Genomic DNA, 24262 nt, shown 5'->3' with positions numbered 1-24262 from the left:
TTAAAAAAAGATAATCAAAAGTACGATGTAAGAAGTATGAAGAAGAAAGAAGGAATTTGGTTACAGACCTAAATAAGGAGAAAGTTAAATTTGATTTGATAAATATTCTGCGGAAAAAGTAAAAAAAATCTTATCAATATTTATTTTAATATTTATTAATAACAGCAATAATTAGGAGGATTTAGTTTTTGTAAATGCTAATTAAATGCTACTAAATATTTGTTGCCAACCGCCAATCCAAGAAGAAGAAGAAAAGACAATGCAGCGTAAACTCGGAAGAAGCGACAGAGACTCATCTTGTCGATAGTAGTTGATCTTCGATGATCTGTGTCGCTGGAAGTCTCTTCTTCACTCAGGTGGTATGGTCAGCCTAGAAGCGATAAAAAGGTATATTTTTTGTTAAACTGTTCAATTTCATGTGGTGAATTATCGCAACAGTTCGATGCAGTCCCGGTCTTAGCGTTTCAGTACACCTAAATCCATTTCTTGACGATAGCAAGGCGAAGCACACCCGAAACACTATGGCTAGCAAAGAGTTTATCAGTGAGAAAACAGCCGTTTTTATCGCTTCGATAATAGTCGATAAAAATCTGTCGTGCTGAAATTATACCCTTAAGCCCAGATAACGTTCTTTACCCGTTTGTGTATGTTTTTTTTTAGCTCCTTAAAAAAAAAAATAATAATGTTGCCTATGTCCTGAATAAATACCACTTCCAGCTGATAGGAAATCGCTTAAATCCCTGCTATAGTGAGTAATCTGAGTGGAGCAGCCAGTTTGATGACTCTGCGGGATCTAATGTTTTGTTGTCCCCGGGTTTGCTGTCTATGAAAGACTTGCTTTGTGTCCGCTTTTCTAAGACCTGTTGCATGAACCATGTCTCATATTTACAGAGTGAAAGCTCCCAGGTGTATTTTTCCACATAACCATCTATAATGGAAAACTCCAGTGAAGACTACAGGATCCAGTCATTTGATGTGGATACACAGAAACTGCTAAAAACAGCCTTGAAAGGTAAACATTTATTTTTCTTTGTTAATGTAAAATTATTTCATAAATATTTTTGAACTTACAAAGCTTTTCTGTTTGTGTTTTTTTTTTTTTTTCTTTTTTTTTTTTTTATTCAGATCCAAGTTCTGTGGACCTGGAGAAAGTATCCAACATTCTTGTGGACCAATCTTTAAAAGATCCCTTTTTCAGCAAGGAGGCTGGCCGCATTTGCTACACCATTGTGCAGGTCCGTTCAGTCACTCACTGCTGGTTTTTTCCGTATATAATCTTTTGTCCCTTCTTCTAAGCTATTCACAGCACATATTCACGTTATGACCAAAACATTTAGTAAATCTGATGAGATCTTATGTTAAAGATTGACACAAAGCATGATGTCATTATAACAAGGAAACAAGGATCAATTAGTAGAAGTTTCTGAGCAGTGGCGCAAATGCAACTCTGCCAAGACATTGCTTTAGGTGGGTGAACTGATTAAATGCTCATTAATTAGAGCATCTAATCAGTAATAGAATTCAAAGATAAAAGTATTGGTTCAGGGTAGGCTTTGGCAATACGGCCTAAAAATAAAAGCTCAGATTTTTTTATTTCTAACACGAATTACCATTTTTTTTCCCGATTTACCGCCCTACCTATTAACCTCTTAACATTTACCTAATCTCTGCTGCTCCATTGTGCATATTTACAGTAAACACAGCAGTACGCCTGGAAAAATGCCAGTGAAAGGTTTACCAATATAGACATGTTATACATCCTTAGAAAGCTTAAATTCTCCACAATTCAACCGCCAAGTTCATTTTATGGACACCATAAACACCAAAGCACAATTAATAAAGGTATAGCAGCATATTAAATCAGAATTTGGCAAATAAAGCTTAGACTTCCTGATCTTTAAGCGATAGTAATACTCCAGCTACGGAAGCCCCAGGGAGACAACAATGTGGTGTTATGCAGAAAATAGATTTTCTTTTTTTTTTTGCCCGCAACAAAATATTCAGAATAATTAATTGGCTCGATTATTTGCCCAGGCCTTGTTCAGAGGGAATATTTTCAAAATTTTCCCCTATTGCAGTAATTTATTTAGAATGAGAAATATATCTGGGGGGAAAAATGGTGGTAATCTCAGAATACATGTATGAATTCAATCGGTGTGATTACTTTGCAAGGCACTATTTAATATCCCTTGGTTCTTTTTTCCCTCCTAGGGCGAGGCCAAGCAAAACAATGGAACTGTGTTTAGGAAACACCTGCTGAACCGCCTGCAGCAGGAGTTCAAGGAACGCGAGGAGACGAGGAAACGTTCGCTGCAGGAGTGGGTTTGCTACGTCACGTTCATCTGCAACATTTTCGACTACCTCAAGGTTTGAACCCCAAACAGTTTTCTCTGCTTCTATGGGACTTCTGTAGGAGATATCTACATTTCGCCCTCGCGCCATTTTATCTTTTTTAATATAATCCTCTATGCTCCTGCTTTGCATCACGGAACTCTTGCCTTGGTAAACCTTTATCAGGTGAACAACATGCCGCTGGGGGCACTGGTCCTTCCTGTCTATGACTGCCTGATGAGGTTGGCCCAACCAGATGCTCTGCTGAACGAAGAGGAGGTCAGATTTCCATCATGTGTTCTAAATGGATCTATCTAGTTCTTCATGCACACAACTGATGTACAAGTCTCTCACAGAAGACATGCTCTTGGTAGTGTTCATGTTAGAGTTTCAGAAACAAAAGACCAAAAGACTATTAGCAATATCTGCACAGGGGAGGCAGGAGGAAGAACACTACATGGTGTCTATAAGACGGTCTAGATCTGTCAAAATTCCAATACTGTGCATCCATATTTTATGTGAAACAAAGTGTGGATTTGTGGAAAAGGACATCATAATATCCCACCTCCATGATTACATGTTACCGTATTTTCACGACCATAAGGCGCACCGTACTAAAAGGCGCAGTCTCAGTTATGTGTACCATTTCTGTATTTAACACACACATAAGGCGCACCGGACTATAGGGCGCGTTTTTTATATACAGGTACATGTCCTCTACTACCTTTAAATAGCTCTACTGCGTATTTTAAAATACAGCGGGCCCAAAACTGAGTATGACTGTGCTTTATTCATGTATTTATTACAAAGTATTAATCAAACCTGGGAGCTGGCCGTGAGACAGACACATCGCAGATGACACAGCGCTGTGATCACTCCTAAATTAACTTAAAATCCTGAAACCTGCCGACGGAATATGTTCGCTTTTATTACCGGTATCCTGGTGCCTGCAGTTTAAATTATTTAGATGAAAAACACCTGCCAGCAGCCGCGGTGAACCCGGAGGCTGCCCGGCCTAGAGGCTGCTGATGAAAGGATTTCTACTGTTGGCGCACCGCTGGTATGTGGGGGTCTGAGTGCCTCCGACAGAAATAGATAATCTGGATGAACTGACTGCAATTATGAAGTTTTCAGGTGGCCTTTCTTACTTAAAAACATATTAAAACTACTTTATTCCCACTGATCACAGCAAATATAGCTGCAAGATTTAGATTATTTAGATGAAAAAACACCTGCCAGCCACCGCGGTGAAGAGGAGTAGACCCGCCCAGAGGCTGCTGTTGAATTAAGTTTTCAGGTAGAAAAATAGAGCGGGAGCAAAACTGAGTATGATTGTACTTTATTAATGTATTTATTACAAAGTATTAATCAAACCCATCAAAGTCATCATCCTCTGTTTCTGAATTAAACAGCTGCGCTAAATCAGACATGCCAATTTCCCCTTCTTCGCTGTCAGAGTCACGTTCCGTGCCGGGCGGCTCCTCAGAAATAATGCCGGCTTTTGCGAAAGCTTGAACAACAGAGCCAGCAGACACTTTAGTCCAAGCATCTACAATCCATCCGCAAACGGTGGCGTAACTTGCCCGGCGCTGCCTTCCACTTATCCTGAAACTGTGGTCTCCGTCGGTCATCCATCGCTCCCACGCCGCTCGCAGCCTTACTTTGAACGGCCCGTTCACACCGACGTCGAGCGGTTGAAGTTCCTTTGTCAGACCTCCCGGAATAACAGCGTTCATTTGATTCACCTTTTTTTTCACATCGGCTGTGAGATGGGCACGCAGTCACAGATTAACAGCGATGGTGATGCGTGGAAAAAACCACCTGGTCTCATCACATACACCTGCCTCAGCCACGCTTTCATCATCTCCTCATCCATCCAGCCTTTTTCATTTGCCTTAATATCATATGTCATCAGAGCGATGTGTCTGTCTCGCTGTCAGCTCCCAGATCAGCTTCTCTGATTGGTTGATGCGGAGCTTCCAGCAGCAAAACTTCAATTTTTACATATCGAGCAGCAGCAGCGTGTTGGCAGATGCTTAAACGCTCCTGACGCGCAGCGCCTGCTGCTCAAAACGCGCTGCGGGACCTTTTGCTGCGTCTATACGCGCGTCAACCATTGACTTTGCATGTAAACTCGCTGCTTCTGCTGCACCTGCTGGGTCCGGTTCACACCGATGTCCAGCGGTTGAATAACAGCGAGCACAGGGTTAATTTGTTTCCCCATGTTTTTCACATCAGCGATGGTGATGAGTGAAAAAAAAAACACCTGGTCTCCTTACATTCAGCCAATCTTTCATCATCTCCTCAATGAGGTGGTCTCAAAAGTCACAGTTACAACACACATAGGGCGCACCGCACCAAAGGGAACACATTTTAAGGGGGAAAAAAAGACGTTTAAGTGCGCCTTATAGTCGTGAAAATACGGTAAATGTTTTAAAGCAGTACTATCATCTCTCCATATATTGTATAAGTATTATTAGAAGTAGTAGTATTGTAATTAGACAAACATAAAGTTAGTCTAATTCTAATTAAGTGTGTGTTGGGCTTATATTTCTGATCCGTTTCTGGAAAAACTAAGTGATGGTTCTTTTGAAGTTTATTGACTGATGTCAACAGGTTTAGGTTCAACCTATTGTGCCTTTTTCAGATGCCCTGTTCTCAAGCAAGGTTCTTTGTGGTTTTAGGGTAGAAATAAACCCACAGCATCAAAGATCCTCCACTGTGTTCAGCTTAAATACTTTTTTCCATGTGAGAAGCAACAGGAATGAATGTTGCTTCTGGTCTCAAGAGTTTTTATTCGTGTGGGATAAGGCTTGGTTGTTATAGCATTCTAAAACTGCATCCTTCTCCTTTTGATTGTCGGTGGGTGAAAATGTTGCATTTGAATTACATTGCCCGTCAGTCAGCTCCCGATCAGGTTACCTTGTTCCTGCAAAGGCAGTCACATTTAACAGAGGGGCAGCAATGGTGTTTATTTAATTTTTCTCTGTGGTGATTCCAGGCTGCAAACACTCTGCATTTCTCACATTGTGATTGTTTGAACCCCCTTTGAAAGGGAAGTTAGACCATGGGCCTCTCTGTAAATCCCTGACACTCAGCTTGGGCCCAAACACTCTCACCCTCTCCATTATCAGTAGCGCTGAGCGTCCTGTTCAGGTTTGCTGTGGTGTCCACCATTAGGAGCAGCTTTAGTAGCCAATCTGGCAGAACTGACAGGATTTTAAATCTTTTCTTTTTTCTTTAGTCTGAAGGATAACATTCAATCACTTCAAGTAAAACCTCCATATTATTTATTTCAAGCCACATGCAGCAGCTGACCCCTGGTTTAGACATAATCTAAGATTAAGCTGAAGGACCCCTAACTCCAAAAATAATTTCCAGTCCCAATCTGTCTAGATGTCTACATTACGGTAATTTTCTAGCATTTTAAAAAGTAAAGTGTCCTCTTTCTCTCGCCTGCAGGTAGACTGCCTGGTGCAGCAGCTGCATCGTATCGGGGAGCAGCTGGAGAAGGTGAACAGCCAGCGGATGGACGAGCTGTTCTTCTTGCTGCGGGACGGCTTTCTCCTACAGGAGGGCCTGACCTCCATGGCCCGCCTCCTGCTCCTAGAGATCCTGGAGTTCAGGGCCGGCGGCTGGATGCTCAGTAGCACCGCCCACAAATATTACTACAGTGAAATTACCGACTGAGAGAGGGCGTCGGGTCCTTTCATGCACCTTGGACACTTTCCTTTAGTCACCACTGATTAAAATACCAGCAGCTTCTTTGTAGAAGGAATCGTCCTCCAGGCAATCAGAGAAGATGACAATAAGGACGTTAAGAGTTCACTGGGTTTGATCCAGGTGATGGATGTGGAATGTGCAATAGTTAACAAAGGTTTTAATTATCAAGGGTTTTCTATTTTTTTGCCACATTCAGGCACATTTTGGATTGAACAAGATTTTTTTTACATTTTGAATCCAAACCAAGAAGCTCTGAATTTTTCAATCCTTTTTTTTTGCATTCCTGTTTTATAGAAACATTTCCTCAAGTTTACCAAACTTTTTCATCAAAGAGACATTCCAGTCAGTTTCAGACTGATTTAGTGTTTGCTTTTACTTTTATAATTGTTGTAATGTATTGAATTCTTGGCAGAGAACTAGACATTCATCTCCTGTGTGAACTTTTAAGAGTTTGCTGTAGAAGCTGGATTTCTGTTACTGCTTGATGAGAGGCTGTTTTGTCACCTGAATCTTCCATCTTTATTCAGGGATTTTATTTTTGGTTCCTTGTTCTCACAGCCTCGGTTGAAAGACCAAAATATTTACTCTGTTTTAGAAAAGATTTTTTTCTATAAGCGAAGAAAATGCTTTTATTTTGAAAAAGCAGTGCCAACATATCTTAAGCATAAGAATCTTGTTGGGATTGTGGAATCATAGTAATACCTCTTTAAATCAGAGATGCACCAATCAGGCCCGCTGATTTTTGTTTTGTTGCTAAGAACTAGAACACCTAAAACTGTTTTGTGTCAAATCAGGAGCCCAGAGGTGCAGAGGCTGATTACCCATTTTTGTTTTAAATAAGATGCCTTTAACCTTTGAACTTATTTTATTAAAGTGAAACAAAGTTTTTGGGTATGTTTATAGAAAAGGATCAGGGTTCACCTAAAGGTCTTTGGAAGTTTGCAGACTGATTTGTGCATCTTTGATCAAAAGTTGTTTTCCCAGCAGAGCATCACTTCAAAACTACTTTTTAGCTCATTCAATAGCACGGCTAAGGCTAACACATTTGACCAAGTTAAAGTCTGAGGCACTGTGTAGTTTGACCAATTGTTTCTTTTAATGTTATGACTTTGATTCAAAACTCTGAGACAATATTTTCTGAAATTGGTTGAGGATTGACATTTTCGTTGAAGTTCAAGGATTCCGGCTGGATGCAGGAAAGAAGCAAGCCTGGATGTGTAGAATCAAGTTAAAAATGGAGACAGTTTATTTTGAAGTTTGACTACAAACTGGCAATACTTTCCATTTCTCTGCTGTTTTTTTACTGATTTTATTATGTTTTAATAAAACATTGAAACAATTCAGAGTACACAGTTTTTTTATTTACTTATCAAAAACCCATCATTAAGTCCTTTTCCTGTCTCTTGTAATCCATCACAAATATTCACTACTTACAACGACGGCTCGTCCTCATCGCATGTTCAGTCCTGCACAGCCTTGTCTACCACCAGCGGTAGTGGGCATAGGCTCTGTTGGCTTCGGCCATCTTGTGCAGCTCGTGCTTCTTCTTGATGACGTTGCCCTCCTTCTCGAAAGCGGCGAGCAGCTCCTGGGAGAGTTTTTCGTACATGAGCGTGCGTCTGTGTTTGTTTTCCCTGCACTCTGTGATCATCCACTTCATGGCCAGGAAGCGCCGGCGATTGTCTGTAAGCGGGATGGGCACCTGGTAGGGATTGGGATTTGAGATATTTATGAGGAAAATTTAACCTAAAAAACAAATGCATCTTTTTTTTTTTTTGTCAAAAAGCTCTTGATTTTTTTTCCATCTCAACTCTTTTAATAAAATTACACATTTAAGTCAGAATTGTCCAGACTCACCTTTCAAAGGTTTTTGTTCTTTATGTTTATAATAAAAAATTTATATGAAAGGAGGGAAATAAAGGACCATTACAGTAAAGGAAGGAAAGATGGAATTGTAGGAAACAAGAAAGTGGAAAAAATGCTGAGATAATAAACAATAGAGCTCTATTTATCCAAACCCACTGACCTGGTAGTATTTTCCACCTTTTTGTATGCTGGCCAGCCCAACAACAGGCTTGCAGTTCTCCAAGGCTTCGTGAAAGATGGTGTATGGATTACATTCAATCTCCTCCTTCTTCCCATCTGTCGTTTTGTGAAATTTCTCCACCTGCTTCTTCTTGATGTGTTCCAAGGTCTAAGAAGAGACATTTTGATTATTGCTTTGCCTGGAAACCAACTAAAGACGGAAACTATGTGAGCTTTCTTTTCTCCGATGTACCTGCATCATTATCTCTCTGGCCAGAATCTTGTTTCCATGTTTCATCATCATGTTGATGAATTTACTGAGAATGGAAGAGGAAAACGATTGTTTTTTATTAACCTTACACAAATCTATTTTGTTGTTGTTTTGTTAGTTATTAAATCACCTGAGGACTGGGTCATCAAAAGCAGAGCTGGTAAGTCCATTGGGAGCTGCTTTGATGGGACGGAGTTTTTTCAGCTCGCGCTCCTCCTTCTCCTCAGCACTCAGCTCGCTCTCTGGTTGGCTGTAGACCTCCTTCCTGACTTCCGGCTCCAGGTAGTAGGGGTTGTATCTGCTCCATCTCACCAGGACAACTCTGCAGATAAAACAAGTAAACAGTCTGTTATAAACACTGCAATAAGGGTGCAACCTAAAAACATGCATCATTAATTTGGCTTAAGAATCTTTAGGCAATACAATTAGTTAAAATGCTTGGTGAGAGCAGCTTTAGGGCTGAAACAATTAATTGGGTTTAACTGATTATTGAAATAACCCTCAGCTAATTTAGTAACTGATTGATAACTGGAGTGTAGTGACTGTAAAAAAAAAAGCATTTAGCTGATAGGGCAACCCACCTTGAGCAGAAATTATACCAAAATTGTAAAAATAAATATGCAAATATTTTACATTTAAGATTTTAAAAAATAATTTGCTAATATGCTCTATCCAAAACTCCTCAAGTGGAAAAGTTTGAGTTTTACCTGCCTTCAGTTTCACAAAAAATCTTCTTTAAGGAACCTTTTGCTATCCTATTATTAATCTATTAATCGAAAAAATAACCGAAAGATTAATCAATTTGCAAAATAATCATTAGCTGCAGCCCTAAGCAGCTTCAAACGGTTATTTCTCTTAATGTAAGAACACCACCTTAAAATAAACATTTATAGCTAACCTCATGCTTTTAAAATCCAAGTTTTAGAATATAGAATTACCAAACTCTCTCCCCAGTTTAAAGAAAAATAAAAATAATAATAATAATAAAGCTGTTATAAGTACCTATGTGTTCATCTGAATAACAAACTGGACTGGACTCGCAACACTCAGGTTCTGTATAAGAAAGGTCAGAGCAGACTCTTCCTGCTGAGGAGACTGAGGTCTTTTGGAGCTCAGGGGGGCGCTCCTAAAGACCTCCTATGACATCTGTGGCATCAGCCATCTTCTGTGGAGCTGTCAGTTGGAGCAGTGGCCTATCTGTCGCTGAGAGAAGGCGGCTGGATAGGCTGATTAGGAAGGCCAGCTCTGTGATTGGATGCCCCCTGGACTCTGTGCAGGAGGTGGGAAACAAAAGGATCCTAACTAAATTAACATCTCTGTTGGATAATGTTTCCCACCCCATGCATGAAGCTGTTGCTAAACTGGAGAGCTCCTTCAGTGACAGACTGCTGTACCTTAAATGCACCAGGGAGCGTTATCACAGATCCTTCCTCCCAGGAGCTGTAAGACTATATAACCACCACTGTTCCAAAAAACCTAAATTGATTTTGCAAGGTTTCTCACTTAATCAGTTAAATAAGATGCTGCTGTCATTTTGCACATCTCTGATGTTGCTATTTTCAAATATTCATTACTGTAAAAATGCCCATAGCTGTATATTGGTTATTTTATTCTACAGTGCAGAGTTTTTATATTGTTAAAACACTTTACAGCACAGTATTTTATGCTTTAACATCTTTCTTTGTTCTTTATCTTTTCACTATTATGTCATTCTATACATTTTTCTAAGGTCCACATTTGTGTGACCAATTTTCTATAATCTTTTTGCTGCTGTAAACACCTGAATTTCCCCATGGAGGGACAATAAAGGGATTTTCTATTCTTTTCTATTCTAATATGTTTGTGTTCAGACAGACCATATGGTTCTACATTAATTTAAGGGAGTTAAATACAAATATGCAGCAAACATTTCCACATTTTCTTTACACATGCTCTTTACATCTCTGCCCTACTCCAGCGAGGTTGGTGGCTTACAAAATACTGTAGGAAAGTGCTGCACATCCAGGACTAGAACTTAGCATAAATCATTATGTTTTAATTAATTAAAATAAAATTAAGTGGTTTAAAACTGTTAGAAGATAAAATGTACACCATGTCCTGTCATTTAATAAATGATGTTAACAGGCAAACACTTTCACTGACTGTTGAAGGATTTTTTTCTTAATTATTTTCATCCATAATCTAGATCTATATATTTTGTACTTATATATTATTAATCTCATAAATATATTCCTCTACTGGGTTGATAAAATATGTAATCAGCGCTCTAAATAGGAAAACTGCTCCAGGTTAAACAAAACGCCACTTTGCACTTCAGATCACAACGGTCTCCATTGATATTTAACCAAATCCTTACTGGTAAACAATCATCTACATGGTTTGAATTTACCGGATGAAATTACGTTCTTAGATGAAATAGTCAGAATTACCTCGGTGTCCAAGGTTTTAGTAATCCTGAGATGGAAGCAGACATGTTGAAAATGTGACGTTCTTCTTCTTCTTCGTTTAATGTTACTTGTTCAGCTGTCTGAAGCTCATTATCGCCTCCAGATGGGGTGAAGTGGAAATTCTTCTTCTTCTTCTTTTCTATTATGGCGGATCGCAAGCAACTTTAAGGTGCATACCGCCACCTACTGTAGATTAGTGTGTAGCAACATTACTTTACACCAAATTTTACTTTTTTATTTTGTATTCTGTAGATAAATAAATAATGCTTTCCTTCATCTGTAAACATCCTTTATATTTCCTTAATTTCCCAATATTCCTTTAAGACTCCATTCTTTGCCTGTCCTTTCAACCATCCTTCTCAATTTCTCCCTTTCATGTTCATAAGTTTCAGTTTATCAGTACATGTTCTACATTTTCTTTTTCTCCACATCCTTCACATTTTTTATTATTTTTCCTCCCTATTAAATATAATGGAAACTATTCTTCTTTAGTTTTTTTTTATTGGTGGATGGCAACCAACTTAAGGTGCATCACCTTCTAGACTTGAGTTTGGTCATCAATGATGTAAAAGGGAAGTTAATAATACATACCTCAATGATATGCATGAATCTGCAAATTTATGTCCATACACACTCATATATATAAATCATGCAATCAAATAAATGTGATTAAATAATCCAGTGTTTTAAAAAAAAAAATGAATTAATTGATTTATAACAGAATTTGATTTACTTTCTAAAAGATTGATCATAGAAAATACTATTTCCACTATTTTGATTTATTACAGTAATTACAAGTCCCTGTTTCATGTTTCCCTATTCTGAAAAGAGAACTTTTAGGTCCAGTATAACCAATTCTAAGTCGAGATATGACAACCTCTTATTTACAGTATCCATTCATACTGCTATTACCTCCCAGTCTTTTTTAGTTTTATATAGATCCCTGCGAGTCAGTAAATGACACAATGCTCTGTGGTCAGGCAATAAATCATTCAAACTCTGTAGTATTAAACCAAAGTGTGATTTGGAAATGGATGCTAAACCTTTCTATTCTCTTTCTTCAACTTTAATGTTGTAAATCCATCTGGCAGTGCTTACCTTCTGACTCTGCCATCTTTCAGTCACATTATTGATTTAATTTCCTTTTTAATGAGTGTTTCCACATTATTTAAATATTCACTTTTGCTTGTTTGACAAAAGTAAATAAAAAATGGCTATTAGCCTTGACTTAGTTTGAGTCTGATCAAACTATAGATTTAAATATAAAGTAGTTTAGAATGCACCCAAGGGCCAAAACAATACTGCATATTCCTATTTGGAAATGAAATAGTTTCAGCCCTAAATGTTTTTACAAAACTAGAAATTTTATTTCTCCAAAGTCATTAGATGCATCAGGTAGAGACTTAACCATATTCCTTATCTCGCTTCTAAATACAGATGTGAACTGTTCCGTTTCTCCATTTGTCAAAAAAAAAAAAAGTCAGTTTAAAGATCAGAAATTATCCATGGATGAAACCAAGGCTTTGGAAATGTTTTAGATATTTCACCATCGTTCATTATACAACCAAAAATATTTGCTCGTTTTCTAAGTGTAGTTTTAAAGTGTCCAGATAGAAAACGTAGTTGTGGAATGATGATCCTGTGGTTTAGCAGCAGAGCATGCTGGGACTTGATCTCGGATCTGGATCATTTGGTTTAAGACAGATGACCATACAGGTCTACAACTATTTGATACATAGTGTCTATACTTATCCACATTATTCTCCCATCTAATTTACGTGAAGAAAAAAAGTGAAAGCTTTAAACATGAAGTATGTCTACACTCTCCATATTTTGCTTATTGCTTCTTGGAAATTGTAACCATTTGATCACATATAGTTTTAGGATTTATAAATCCTTTCTTGTTGTGCACACATAAACTTTTCTTAATGATATGGTTAAAACTTCCAGCTCTATGTATTCATGTTTTGTCCTATAGTAAATTTTTTATCTAATAAAAAGAAATCAGATGTACATCATGAACAGTATTTTATTATCAAAAATCATATTTTGAGCGTTTCATTTTTATTCATATTTACACAACACAAAAACAGGCAAAAAAAAGAGCCGTGTTTTTAATCTCGAATCTCCCTCATGTGTCCACGGTTCCTTCTTTAACGATAGCCTTAGACAGATTCCTGGCCAGCGAGAGCCTGAGGAGCTCCACTTTGGTCTGCTCCACGTCTTCCTCCTGAAAACACAAATATGCTTAAATTAAACTTATATGAATCAGCCTGTTAGACACTTTAACAATTGGAGAATTAAGTTTAAACTTTCAACACGTTATGACCAGTATTTGCATCTTTGATGTCGGGAACTCCTATACATATTCATATAAAAACAATAATGGAAATCTATCTGCAGTTTGCATCTATAGCTTACAAACTTTTTGCTATAAAAAAATAGAGATCTTTCTTCTTCTTTTGACTTTAAAGTTTAAACTCAGATGGATCATTTAAGCAGAATAATACCTGCATAGGTCTATCTGCACCAGGAGCTGCAGGGTCCAGTGAGGACGTCAGTTCCTCTAAACAATACATCAACTCGTAGGTCTGATCTGCAGAGAAGATCACCTGAAAAGAGGAAAACAGGGTTAGAAATAGTTAAAAAAAAAAAAAAATTTTTTCCCCAAGATACATCTAAGAATTACCTCCAATTAGAGTTAATTGATCCATTAAAAGTTTTAATTATGGCAATAAAAAAAACTGCTGTAATGTGATTTCAGTGATTTTGTACTTCTTCTTAGCTGTGGAGTTTCTAATTAAGGCAGAGTGTCTTCCTGTACCAATTCATTTTCCAACATCAACATAAGCAATGCATGCACCAAAGACTGCTTGACTGCTGTTTAAAGGGCCATGACTGCAACTTTAACTCAGCTGAAATACATTTGCTCTGCCGTTTAGACTTTCAAATCAAATATTTGTTGCGTATTTTATAGCAGCAGAGATGCTTAATCTCCCAAAGGCAGACAAGACATACCAAAAATGAGAAAATTTATGATGCAGCATAACTCATCCATCACAATTTTTTCCCCCAGCTACACTTGCTGCTTTCAGGTGAGTACAGGTTGTGGCTAGACAGAAAAACTGTCTTTTAAACCAACCTAAATTTTAGCACAGAAGAAACAAAGAAGCTGAACTTTCATCATTGTACATATTTGGCAGTTTCATTTGGATATTAACTGGATAGATTTATGAGTGACATAATATCAGAATTAGCAGGGATGCACCGATCCACTTTTTTCACCTCCGATACGATACCGATATTTGAAATTTTATGTCGGCCGATACAGATACCAAAAACAGCACTGAATTATTAGCTTAAAAAATTGTTTTATTGTGTGAAAAAAAGGGATCATTCTTCTGTGCATATGATTGGACTTCCCTTTTCTTAAAAAAAATAAAAATAAAAACAGGAAACAACCCAAATATAAATGTTATGACTCATTTATGTAACAACTGTGCACAAATCCTGAACCAAAAGTTCTCTGACTTGGTCAACATGTAAAAAAAAAAAAAAAAAAAAAAATTATATTATATTACTTGAAGTATCATCTGTGGGATTTTTTTTTTGGCCTGTATACTGCTACATGGAAATATTTTACTTCTTCCCTTTGCTTCGAGAAGTTAGCTGCTTCCCGCTGCTTCGTTTTTGTTTGCCGAGTCCGGTAATCTCAGCATGTTCCTTGTCATGAGACTTCTGGAGGTGTTTCATTAAGTTGGTGGTGTTATAGTTAATATGACCATGTTCTGTTGTTGCGCTGCCGCATGATGGCAGAGCATAGCATAGAGTTAGAATGAATAGATCAGCCCCTATATCGAGTCAATTGTCACCGATACTGATCTAGTTTTTTTCCTTATATCTGGACCAATACCGATAAAAATATCAGATCGGTGCATCCCTAAGAATTAGTAGAGTAGACATAATTACTCAATAAAAATACCGCTATATAGCAAACCGAGTGTTTGCAATAAACAAATAAACAGTCACTAGAATTTATTCCTCAGTACATAAAAAAATTGTAAGCAGGACTAAAATGTATTTCTAAAGCTTATAATACAAACACACCACATCACTACAGAGCCATCCCCCTGTATTTCTAACCATTAATCCCCAGTTTAAAGGTTTAATGGCATCCAGAATGTTGACTGACCTCGTTCTGTTCCAGTAGCGGTAGAGAGTCCGTCAGCAGCGTCATCCAGAAGCTTCTGGGGGCGATCTTTGCCATCATGAGGGAGAGCAGCAGCTTTGCAGCCTCCTTGTAACGCTTCTCCCCGTACAGTTTGTGGAACTCCCTGTATTTTCCTAGTAAAAGCAATAAAACACCATCCATGCAGCTCATTGTTGTGCAAAATGATTTAATGAGAGTTCAAACTTCTAAACAGGTGAGATCTTATATAAAACTTGATCTTTATAGAAGTTTGGGTCCAAGCAGAGTCTGTCAGGCTACAGCTTTACATTTAGCACAGCGCAGCTCTGATTAGATCAGTTTCTTTGAGTCTAATGTGAGTGAAGCTACATGCTGAATGTTTTTCCCTAGTGTGAAGTGAAGACTGAACTTGTGAAAGACACATCTGCGTCTAAAGGGAGGCGCCATCTGATGAGGAGGGATGTTCATACCAAGGAAAGTCAGCCTGTCACTGAGGAGCATCGCTGGTCCCAAATTGTCAATCAGATCCAAGTCAGAAAAAGTCCCTTTGGCACAATAATCCTGTAGAAACCTAAAAAAAAAAAAGAAAAATCATTAATTTGTTATTGTTTTGGTCAATTTTACAAAGGAACTTTAACAGAAATGTGAGCTAGTTGGTTGAACTGAACCTCTTTAGTGTCACATAACTGTAGATGTGAAGGTTTTGTTTCATAAAACATAAAAATCTTCCACCGTTTTTCCTTTTCTTTACAGTTGTGTGATTTTTTTTTTGTTTTCCACAACACAGCATCCTTACCCTGAGAAATCAGTGGTAGTGATGTGACTGAATACTTTTAAATGATGCTGTAACCCATAAATGAAGAGATCAGTGTTAACCCAACGTGAACAGAGAAAACTAATAACCTCTCAGAAATGAGGGTTGCAAACGCAGCGTCTTTGGCTCTGATGCTCCAGGACAGAGCTGAGCCCAGTCTGTTGTTCCTCAGAGCTCTCATGGCCATGATCTTACAGATACTCCGCACTGAAAGAGAAACAGGGAGGCAGTGTTTCAATGCAAAATGCACTGCAAACCCCTGATAACGTTACACAAGGGAAAAGGAAAGCTTTTACCTTGCTCTGACATCTGCCTCTCCTCACAAATCCGGAGAACTTTGAGTGCCTTGCGTTCGGTGTCTAAAGGCACACGCTCGATCTGCAGCTCGAGGCAAGCTCGCCCCAACTCTGGACAGTGGTCAAAGTAATCCACAGCGCACTGCCAGAGACTGCAGAGCAGAAGGAAAGACATTTAGAATATCCAAAAAAAAAACCCCAACAACTTCTAATTACATTCTAAATAAATATTGTGGCCAGGAAGGAAGGAAGGAAAAGCGGACTAAGAAAAGAAGGAAAGCAAGGAGGGAAGGTAGGACATAAGAGTGAGGAGGGAAGTAAGGAAGGACATGAGTTAGGGCCGGGGCGATATGAAGAAAATCTTATATCACGAATTATTTGGGCTATATCGCGATACACGATATATATCATGATATGTTTAAATCACCCTCAAAAACAATAGACAGCATAAAACTGCTCATTCAAACATTTGGTTTCAAATTCAAAACCACCTATTTTAACCAGCTCAAAGCTTACACTAATAATTCTTCCATATTATGTCTTTCAGTGTCAGTAATAAATCTTTAACAAGATCCCAGCAATCAAACAGGAAGCAAAGAAAAAAAGACAATACTAAATAAAATGTAAATAAAATAGGGCTCTTTTGTGCATAATCAAAAAAAGAAAAGCACAATAAAAAAAGAAATTGACCTCAAATTACAAACACAAAAGTGGAAACACTGTCCAAAATATAGAGCATTACTGGTGCTTTCAAAACTATTTGCTTTGACTTTTACGTGCGAGGAATTGTAAAGAAGCACAAAGTAGTAAAATTGAGAACACCTGCAAAACCTCTGAACAAGACCACATCACAGGTATTAGAGCTTCTAAAAAACATCTCAATAACGTAATAAATAGCTTCTGTGATTTCCCTCCATCTCTACTTTTCCCTTTCGCTTTTTCAAACGGCAAAGCCAACATCATCGCTGGCAAGCAGAGTTGACAACATTCTTCATTTTGCAGCGAATTACTTTTAGGTGGTGCAATAAATTTCTACTGCTACCTTTTGCAGCACATCTTACATATTACCATCTTTTGTTCGACGTCCATGGCGTGAAATCCACACCACTGCCATATATTGCTAAGCTGAAACACCTGCTGTTGCTATATTTCTGTTTAGAAGAGGGGTTTATGATGCATTCAAAGTGTGTGGGGAAAATAAAACTCAGTGAAATAGATGCAGACAATTTAAAGCCATTATGCAAATTTGTACTCGATGGCTGCGATAGTCATTTTAACTTTGTGCGTGGGAAAACTTGAGATTTGTGGAGTATATTCGATACAGACGCAAAACCTCTTTGGGTCAATCAGCTTTCATGTACAAGGCACCAAAACATGGAATACATTACCTGCAGAACTGAAGGGAGAGTCAAACTGGGTCCTTTTTAAACATAAACTTAAAGACTTTTTATTGAGAGGTCAGTCATGTGAACATTAATAATCTAACTGACCTGAGTTTATTTCTGTGATGTTTTAATGTGTAATTTGCTCTGTTGTTTCTTGTGTACAGTCACTGTGTTTTGTGTAAAAGCCTAACTGGGGACAGACATTGAGAATTAGCCTTAGCTAAAATGTTGTAGTGTGTGACATGATGCATGAAACATACTTGTCCCTATCAAATAAACGAATAAATAAATAAAAAAAATACATCGCTCACCCCTAGCATGAGTGTGAGGAAGAGAGAAAACAGAGAAAAAGAAAGGAAGGAGCATGTGAACCTTAAGAATTTAAGTCTACCTGTGATGAGTGAATAAACCTGAGGCGTACTCTCGCAGGAGGAACTCTCTCATGTTGGATCCAAAGCTGAAAACAAACAGAAACACCTTAATATTAGAGCCTTATGTAAAAATGGCACCTAGATCGCATTCCATAAAGCAGAGTTAGAGGTAATCCAGAATAAATTCTGATGTAAATTACTGGATATTCTGGCTTTTTCTTCTCAGAAAGACAGCAAACCGTGACCCTGAAGAAAATTATGACCATAAATTACTCACTGAAACAACCCTGTAGCAGCAGTAGCAGTATTTCCTACCTTTTAGCTAAGATCTGAACGAGGACATTTTGGAAACGTTTCTTTTCTGGAAGAATCTATTCAAGTTGGAGCCCAAATAAGATACCTCCCTCCGTTAGGAGTGGGCAACAAGAGTGAAATTATATGTCTAATGTTTTCCAAGGAATACCTCTTCTTAAAATGTGCTTTAAGAAAGATACCAGATATTACTATTTTTCAGCAGTCAATAGAGGCATACGTTCAAAAAGGCAAGTAAAGACATTTCAGCCATATTAAGTTTTTATTAAGCCATATTATTTTTATTAATATTAAGAACCCTGAGAACTCTCCTATGATTGGTTACAAAAACCAGGAAGTAAACATGTACTACACAATCCACCAAAGTAGATCTGCTCCGTACCTCTAGGTTTAAAAGAAGAGAAGCTGTTGATGGAAAGGACAGGTGTTTTTAGGGAATGTTACTTCCATCCCGAGTGACAAATGAGAATGATTTTGGTTAGTTTTACAATAAATTTTTACTTATTGCCATTTTAATCTGCACCATCCTGTCATCTCCAAATCAACTTTACAACCTAACGGATCCTTACTTTAAATTATGAGAGTGGAGGAGTTTGCAGTGATCCAGCAGGTCCGTTAAATGAGCCACAAACCACCAGTTGTTGAGAACAATGCTGAGGAAAAAGAAGGAAATTAAAAGATGTTAAAGAAAAGCTGGTTTGCCTTTAAATATTTTTGCTTATCTCTGGAGATCAACACGACATTGTTCTACTATCCTACCTGCAGTCTTTGATCACCAGATAAATGTCAAACTCAAAGGCAGCCAGTAAGATGCTGTCCAAAGGCTCCTGGACGCTCCTCGAGTCCAAGAACATTGTGAGGCATGACTGCAGTGCAAGGAGAAGAAGAGTAATGCCACGCTGCAGCAGTAAGAGGCAGTGCAACACTGCATAGAGTGGCGTTTACCTGTGCATAGTAATGTAACTCTATGGGTTTCACTGTAGGGTGGCAGTAGAGCAGTCGAGTGACGAGGAAGTGATACCAGGTACCGAGCAACTCCTTCTGCTCTAGCAGAGTGTCTTCATCGCCCACAAGGATCTAGAAAAGCAACAAACCAACAAAGACTGAAAATGTCGTAAAAAGCTCAAATCATGATGGATTATATATAAAAAAAAACGTTAGTATAAACAAGTGTTTATGTTTTCAAACCCTCCAAATAAGACATCATTACTACAAAAACAGGACCAAACATAGATGATAATCAATCAGAGGGTCTCTGACCTTACAGATGAGCTCAAGATGGCCGTTGCTCGCAAAGGAGTTATCGCTCAGGCAGCGGTCCACCTCTTCATGCCAGTTCTTCCACTTCACATCAAACTCTGTTAGTGTCTGAGTGCCAGCAGGCTAGAAAATGAAGACAGGAACGCTATCAGCTGGTTTATTCAAAGACATTTTCAACCAATGACAGAAGACGGAAAGAAATAGCAATTACATGTTTTCTAAATTCTGTGCACCCTTTTAATAAGGCTGATTTTAATGTAGTAGGTTGGAAACAAAGCATTTATTTGGGTGTAAGAAGCTCTGCATATAAAGCTTTGCTGGTTCTCACTCTGGAAAGTAATTTTTTTTAGGTCAGAAATCATTATACATCATAACAAAAATAAATTCTTGTGATCGTGAAAGGCATCCAAACTGGAAACCTGTACTTTTTCCAGTATCATATAATTTCATTCATTAACCATAAGCAATAAAGCATACTTCATAGTATACTAACATTGAAAAAGGGCATCTTGCTGAGTAAGCCATCCATTAGCTTATACATGTCCCTGGAGGCTGGCTGTAGGCTGGCCTGTTTCCCCAGCATCTGTCTGGCTTCCTCCAATCTGCCCTGCAGGACGTAACTCACCACCTGCAAACACCAAACACACAACAATTGAGATCTGCCACTGCCTTGAACATCAGTACTACTAGAACCTATTCAGGACCTACCACATCCCAGTAGTTGTGGTGCTCTGCAGGGCTGTCGCTCTGCAGCACGTCCTTTGCCTTCTCCTCCACATCAGCCCTGTGTAACCTCACCCAGTCCAGAAGGTGAAGCAAGAGAGTGCCAGCTGGGAAAATCAAAACAATGTTCGCTTTCATTTCAAGAAAGAAAAAGTGGGAGATCTTCAAAAAGAAGGAAACTGGATCAAAATAAAAAAAAAAATAAAATAGATTTACCAGGGGCAGCTTCAATGAAAAGCACTTCACACAGGTTCCAGATCAGCTCTATGGCCAAAAGAATAGAGACCTGCGGCAAGGCGGCAAAGAGTGGAAAAAGGTCAGAACAATTATCATTTTCTGACACTTTTTGTCATAATAATAAGGCAAATCATATTAATCAAAGCCTTTTACCCTCATAGTCAAACAAAACAATCTAAATTTAAGTTTTCCTGCTTTCTTACAGCTAGGATATCTCTTTTCTATCCGCAAAATGTTCCAGAAATTTACCTTTCCAGCTCCTGCACTAAGGTCACACATTACCTCCCACAAGCTGCTGCAGCCCATGACTGTAAATAGGACTACCTCTATTTCTATAAAAGAGACGTATTGAAAAATCACTTCTGTAATAAACAAAAGCTGAATACATTCCCACTCTACATTGACTTATATTTAATTAGAAGTAGTAATGATTTTGCAGCTTCAGGTATCTAGAAATTGTCCAAAAGGGTGACCTAGATTAGTTCTTCCACATTTAACTGCCAGAGAACACTTCATTAATACAGGAAGCTCTTTTTCCATACATACTAGGGTCGAGCAATTAATTGCTTTTGCAAAATAATTGCTTTTTCAAAATAATTGCAAAGTGACACCATGCAATTTCCAAATTGCAGAGACACTGATATTTATTCACATGATATTTAACAAGAGTAGGACACTAAATTTCACCCTCCAGCCCTTTAGGTGGTGATTAAACACTTGGAGTGGTTTTGTTTTCACACAGAAAGGTAGAGAGAGCTGCAGCTAGCACGTAGATCCATGAATGGAATTAAAGCTATATAACAATGGACTCTGGGCAAGCAAGCTTTCAAAAACCGAAAGCCTGGAGGTGATACAGCTGCAAGTTTGGGGTTAGTGCAAATGAAAATTAAAATAAAAAAACTAATTAAAATTAACCAAAACATTTTTTGGTTAAAAAAGGTTTTTAAAAAATATTTCAGCTCTAATACATACACAACTTTGTTTGGATCAACAAACTGATTAATAATAAAACTTTGTTCACTGTGTCATTTAGAACCGTACTATTTTAGTTTTTTTTTACTTTTAGTTAACAAATACGGTCCAAACCAAAAAATAAACTCTGATTTGTTTCTTGTTGTGGTAAAGTGGAAAGTAAAAAGTGTGAATGAGGTCATTACACTGAGAGGATTGAAACAAGAAAAATCTACATTTTAATAGACGGCAATAAAACACTCTAATAAACCCAGTATATCTAAAGTAGCTGATACATGCCTGATTTCCGTATTGTGTGGCCATTTCGGTATCCCTCGTGGAAACTACAAAAACACATAAATGTACATGAAGGAATTTTTTTTAACCTCAATAAAACAATTCAAAAACATTTCAATCATATTTTCAGGGGAATTACCTGCAACCTGCTGAAGCTCTTCCATGCAAGCCCGAATCACAGATCTATAATTTCTACTGATGCTGACAAATCTATTAAAACGTGACAGACAGGTTACAGATAAAAAATAAATAAATAATTACACAACCTAGAAATGTTTTATTTTATAATAACTTATTTGGCCAAAGATGAGCTAAAATGCTATGTGATCAAATGGTCACTGGACTTACTGGTGTCTTTTGCTCTTGCTGGGGACGTCCTCTTTGATCGTCTGCAGTCCGACAAAGATGTGATGCGACTCATTGAAAAGTTTGCGCAAAATCGGGGAGTATATGTCCTCGTCTTTCCTGACCTTGTGGATGAAGGCTCCACCTGCATCTGGCAGCAGGGAACCTAGAATATGGTAGGAAGACAAACAAGACAGTCACAACCCCCAGAGAGGCAAGGCTGGACAGTCCCAGAAAACTATAGCAACCCTTTATTATTCACAGTGTGTCAAGGTAGAAGCATTAACATACATCTGTTATGTGACAGACCACCTCAAAAACAGGGCTCAGTTGTTAAGGAAGGAAATAAAAATGTGGCATACATTTCTATGCAGCCCCTCTCTAATCTAAGTAATCCAATGTGTGTAACTCAAATTCTGTGACAATACAGACAGCATTTAGAGGTCTTATCTAATCTAATTAGATTTAATTCAGAATTTTTGGCAAAACTTGAGATGAATGTTGACAGAAGCTCGCCATTCAACCTGAGAGTGTGCAATTTTTTTTTATTAATAGGCAGAAAAATTAGTCCTTAAATGTGAAAAGATGCATATCTCCAAAAACCTGCAGATGTAGATGCAAAAAAGGATTGTACTATGTGGAATAGCAATACTTTTAGAATTTATAACCCTTTCATATCTTTCTCATATTGAGTTGGACTATCACAAAAACTCCTATAAAATATAACATTTTCTGGTTGTTACATGATCAAATCTACAAAAAAATAAAATAAAATAATAATAATAATAACAACAACAATGCCTTTGTAAGAGGCAGTTTGCAGACATACCCGATGGCTTAAATTGTGTCTCATAAACAAGAATGTCTCCAGGACCCCAGGCAAAACCCATATGCTTCCCATGTCTGATTCCTGGTATATTCTGTATTGAAACAACATACAAAATGATAGACAAACAAACAAGCAACTCTTTAGATTTAGTGTTCGTGTTCCAAGAGTATCCAGTAATGTACGAACAAAAACAAAAAAACAACAAACACAGTTTCAATTAAACTTTACAATGGATCTCAGGTTTATGTTATTTCTAAAATAATTAAATCAGGCAGCATCAGTCTATCACGCATTAAACATGTTGATAGATAGATAGATGGATGGATAGTTTAGATAGATGATAAATACATAGATGATAGATAAAAACATAGATGATAGATACATAAATGATAGATAGATGGATACATAGATGACAGATACATAGATGATAGATATATAGATACATAGATGATAGATAGATAGATGATAGATACATAGATGACAGATAGATAGATGATAGATACATAGATGACAGATGGATAAACAGATGATAGATACATAGATGACAGATGGATACACAGATGATAGATATACAGATGATAGATAGATACATAATTGCAGTGTGTTAGGGAGCAGAGTTTATTACTATTAGAAACGTTGGCCGTCTTTGCGGGTTCTAAACGCCTTCTTATTCAATGACTGTGAGAATTTGAAACAGATTATCGTTACTTAGCTAAATGGTTAGCAGTGAAACTCTGTCTGGCTGCATTGAATGAATAAAATGAACCTTACAAAGATAACTTACAGTGACTGTCGGGTCAACATCCACTTCCTCCATCAGGGAGCAGTACAACAGATCCTATATGTAGCTAAATTTCGAATAATTCAGCTATAAACATGCTATGAAACACATGTGCTTTTCACTTCCAGCGTTTACGCGCCTCTGTCTTCCGTTAAGAAGCCGCTAGTGCGCATGCGCCTGGGCTGCCCTTCTCATTGCCTGAATTTTCCTACCGACCGTGTCCTCAGGGATGGCTATTATTTGTTTCCTCCTCCGATGCGTAGATAATCACATATTAAAAATGTCCAAATACTGGATCAGCTTCGAATGCAGAGAATTTAAAGCTTCACGTATTTTACTGAAAAATAATCCTTTAAACCCACCGTAGAAGCTGGAATTTAGGGATATTTCTTTTAGCTGATCATTTCTATTATGCTTAGAAGGTGAAACAAAATGGCCATTGGGACATGACGTACAAACACCAATAACACCATGTTGCTTTTCTCTAAACGTGTATAACGCCATCTGACGATCAGAACTGAACGTTACAACACAGATTCAAGACCATCAGTGGGATTACGTGTGTTTTGTAGAAAATCAGGGCTACAAACTGAGAAAGTACACCATCAAATGGGGGAAGAAGAAAAAAAAACATCAGTGTGCGCGTGCACGTGAAATGGGGCCTCTGTAACGCGC

At 37.9% G+C, this 24262-nt stretch overlaps 3 protein-coding genes across 3 annotated transcripts; 1 reads left to right on the top strand and 2 right to left on the bottom strand.

Moving 5' to 3' along the window:
• The first annotated feature begins 289 nt into the window (after positions 1-289).
• On the top strand, positions 290-7393 carry mif4gdb (MIF4G domain containing b). The gene is made up of 6 exons (XM_038276681.1): positions 290-387; positions 892-1012; positions 1126-1235; positions 2212-2367; positions 2518-2610; positions 5794-7393. Exons 2-6 carry the CDS (start codon positions 934-936, stop codon positions 6019-6021), a joined length of 666 nt encoding a protein of 221 aa, XP_038132609.1. The 5' UTR covers positions 290-387; positions 892-933; the 3' UTR covers positions 6022-7393.
• mrps7 (mitochondrial ribosomal protein S7) lies at positions 7281-10905 on the bottom strand. Its single transcript, XM_038276680.1, has 5 exons — positions 10780-10905; positions 8481-8672; positions 8333-8396; positions 8081-8248; positions 7281-7756 (listed from the first exon to the last, which is right to left on the bottom strand). Exons 1-5 carry the CDS (start codon positions 10821-10823, stop codon positions 7535-7537), a joined length of 690 nt encoding a protein of 229 aa, XP_038132608.1. The 5' UTR covers positions 10824-10905; the 3' UTR covers positions 7281-7534.
• Positions 10906-12808: 1903 nt separating this feature from the next.
• nup85 (nucleoporin 85) lies at positions 12809-23758 on the bottom strand. Its single transcript, XM_038276677.1, has 19 exons — positions 23591-23758; positions 22807-22897; positions 21981-22143; positions 21772-21842; positions 21636-21679; positions 20364-20433; positions 20133-20254; positions 19918-20052; positions 19425-19547; positions 19110-19241; positions 18924-19030; positions 18734-18817; positions 17873-17938; positions 16097-16248; positions 15890-16007; positions 15457-15557; positions 14990-15141; positions 13308-13409; positions 12809-13027 (listed from the first exon to the last, which is right to left on the bottom strand). Exons 1-19 carry the CDS (start codon positions 23621-23623, stop codon positions 12929-12931), a joined length of 1965 nt encoding a protein of 654 aa, XP_038132605.1. The 5' UTR covers positions 23624-23758; the 3' UTR covers positions 12809-12928.
• Between the last annotated feature and the right edge of the window lie 504 nt (positions 23759-24262).

Source organism: Cyprinodon tularosa, unplaced genomic scaffold (assembly GCF_016077235.1).
Source record: "Cyprinodon tularosa strain WSP-4 unplaced genomic scaffold, ASM1607723v1 ctg126, whole genome shotgun sequence".
NCBI classification, from domain to species: Eukaryota; Metazoa; Chordata; class Actinopteri; order Cyprinodontiformes; family Cyprinodontidae; genus Cyprinodon; species Cyprinodon tularosa.
This window is presented reverse-complemented; position numbering and strand designations above follow the sequence as displayed.

Coding starts and splice junctions, on each gene's coding strand:
- mif4gdb (XM_038276681.1), top strand. CDS start 934: ATGGAAAACTCCAGTGAAGACTACAGGATCCAGTCATTTGATGTGGAT. Junction 1,013..1,125: donor GCTAAAAACAGCCTTGAAAG/GTAAACATTTAT, acceptor TTTTTTATTCAG/ATCCAAGTTCTGTGGACCTG. Junction 2,611..5,793: donor CTCTGCTGAACGAAGAGGAG/GTCAGATTTCCA, acceptor TCTCGCCTGCAG/GTAGACTGCCTGGTGCAGCA.
- mrps7 (XM_038276680.1), bottom strand. CDS start 10,823: ATGTCTGCTTCCATCTCAGGATTACTAAAACCTTGGACACCGAG. Junction 8,397..8,480: donor TTTGATGACCCAGTCCTCAG/GTGATTTAATAA, acceptor TTCCATTCTCAG/TAAATTCATCAACATGATGA. Junction 8,249..8,332: donor CCAGAGAGATAATGATGCAG/GTACATCGGAGA, acceptor GTCTCTTCTTAG/ACCTTGGAACACATCAAGAA.
- nup85 (XM_038276677.1), bottom strand. CDS start 23,623: ATGGAGGAAGTGGATGTTGACCCGACAGTCACT. Junction 19,242..19,424: donor ATCTTGAGCTCATCTGTAAG/GTCAGAGACCCT, acceptor TTGCTTTTCTAG/ATCCTTGTGGGCGATGAAGA. Junction 16,249..17,872: donor GGTTTATTCACTCATCACAG/GTAGACTTAAAT, acceptor TCTGCTCTGCAG/TCTCTGGCAGTGCGCTGTGG.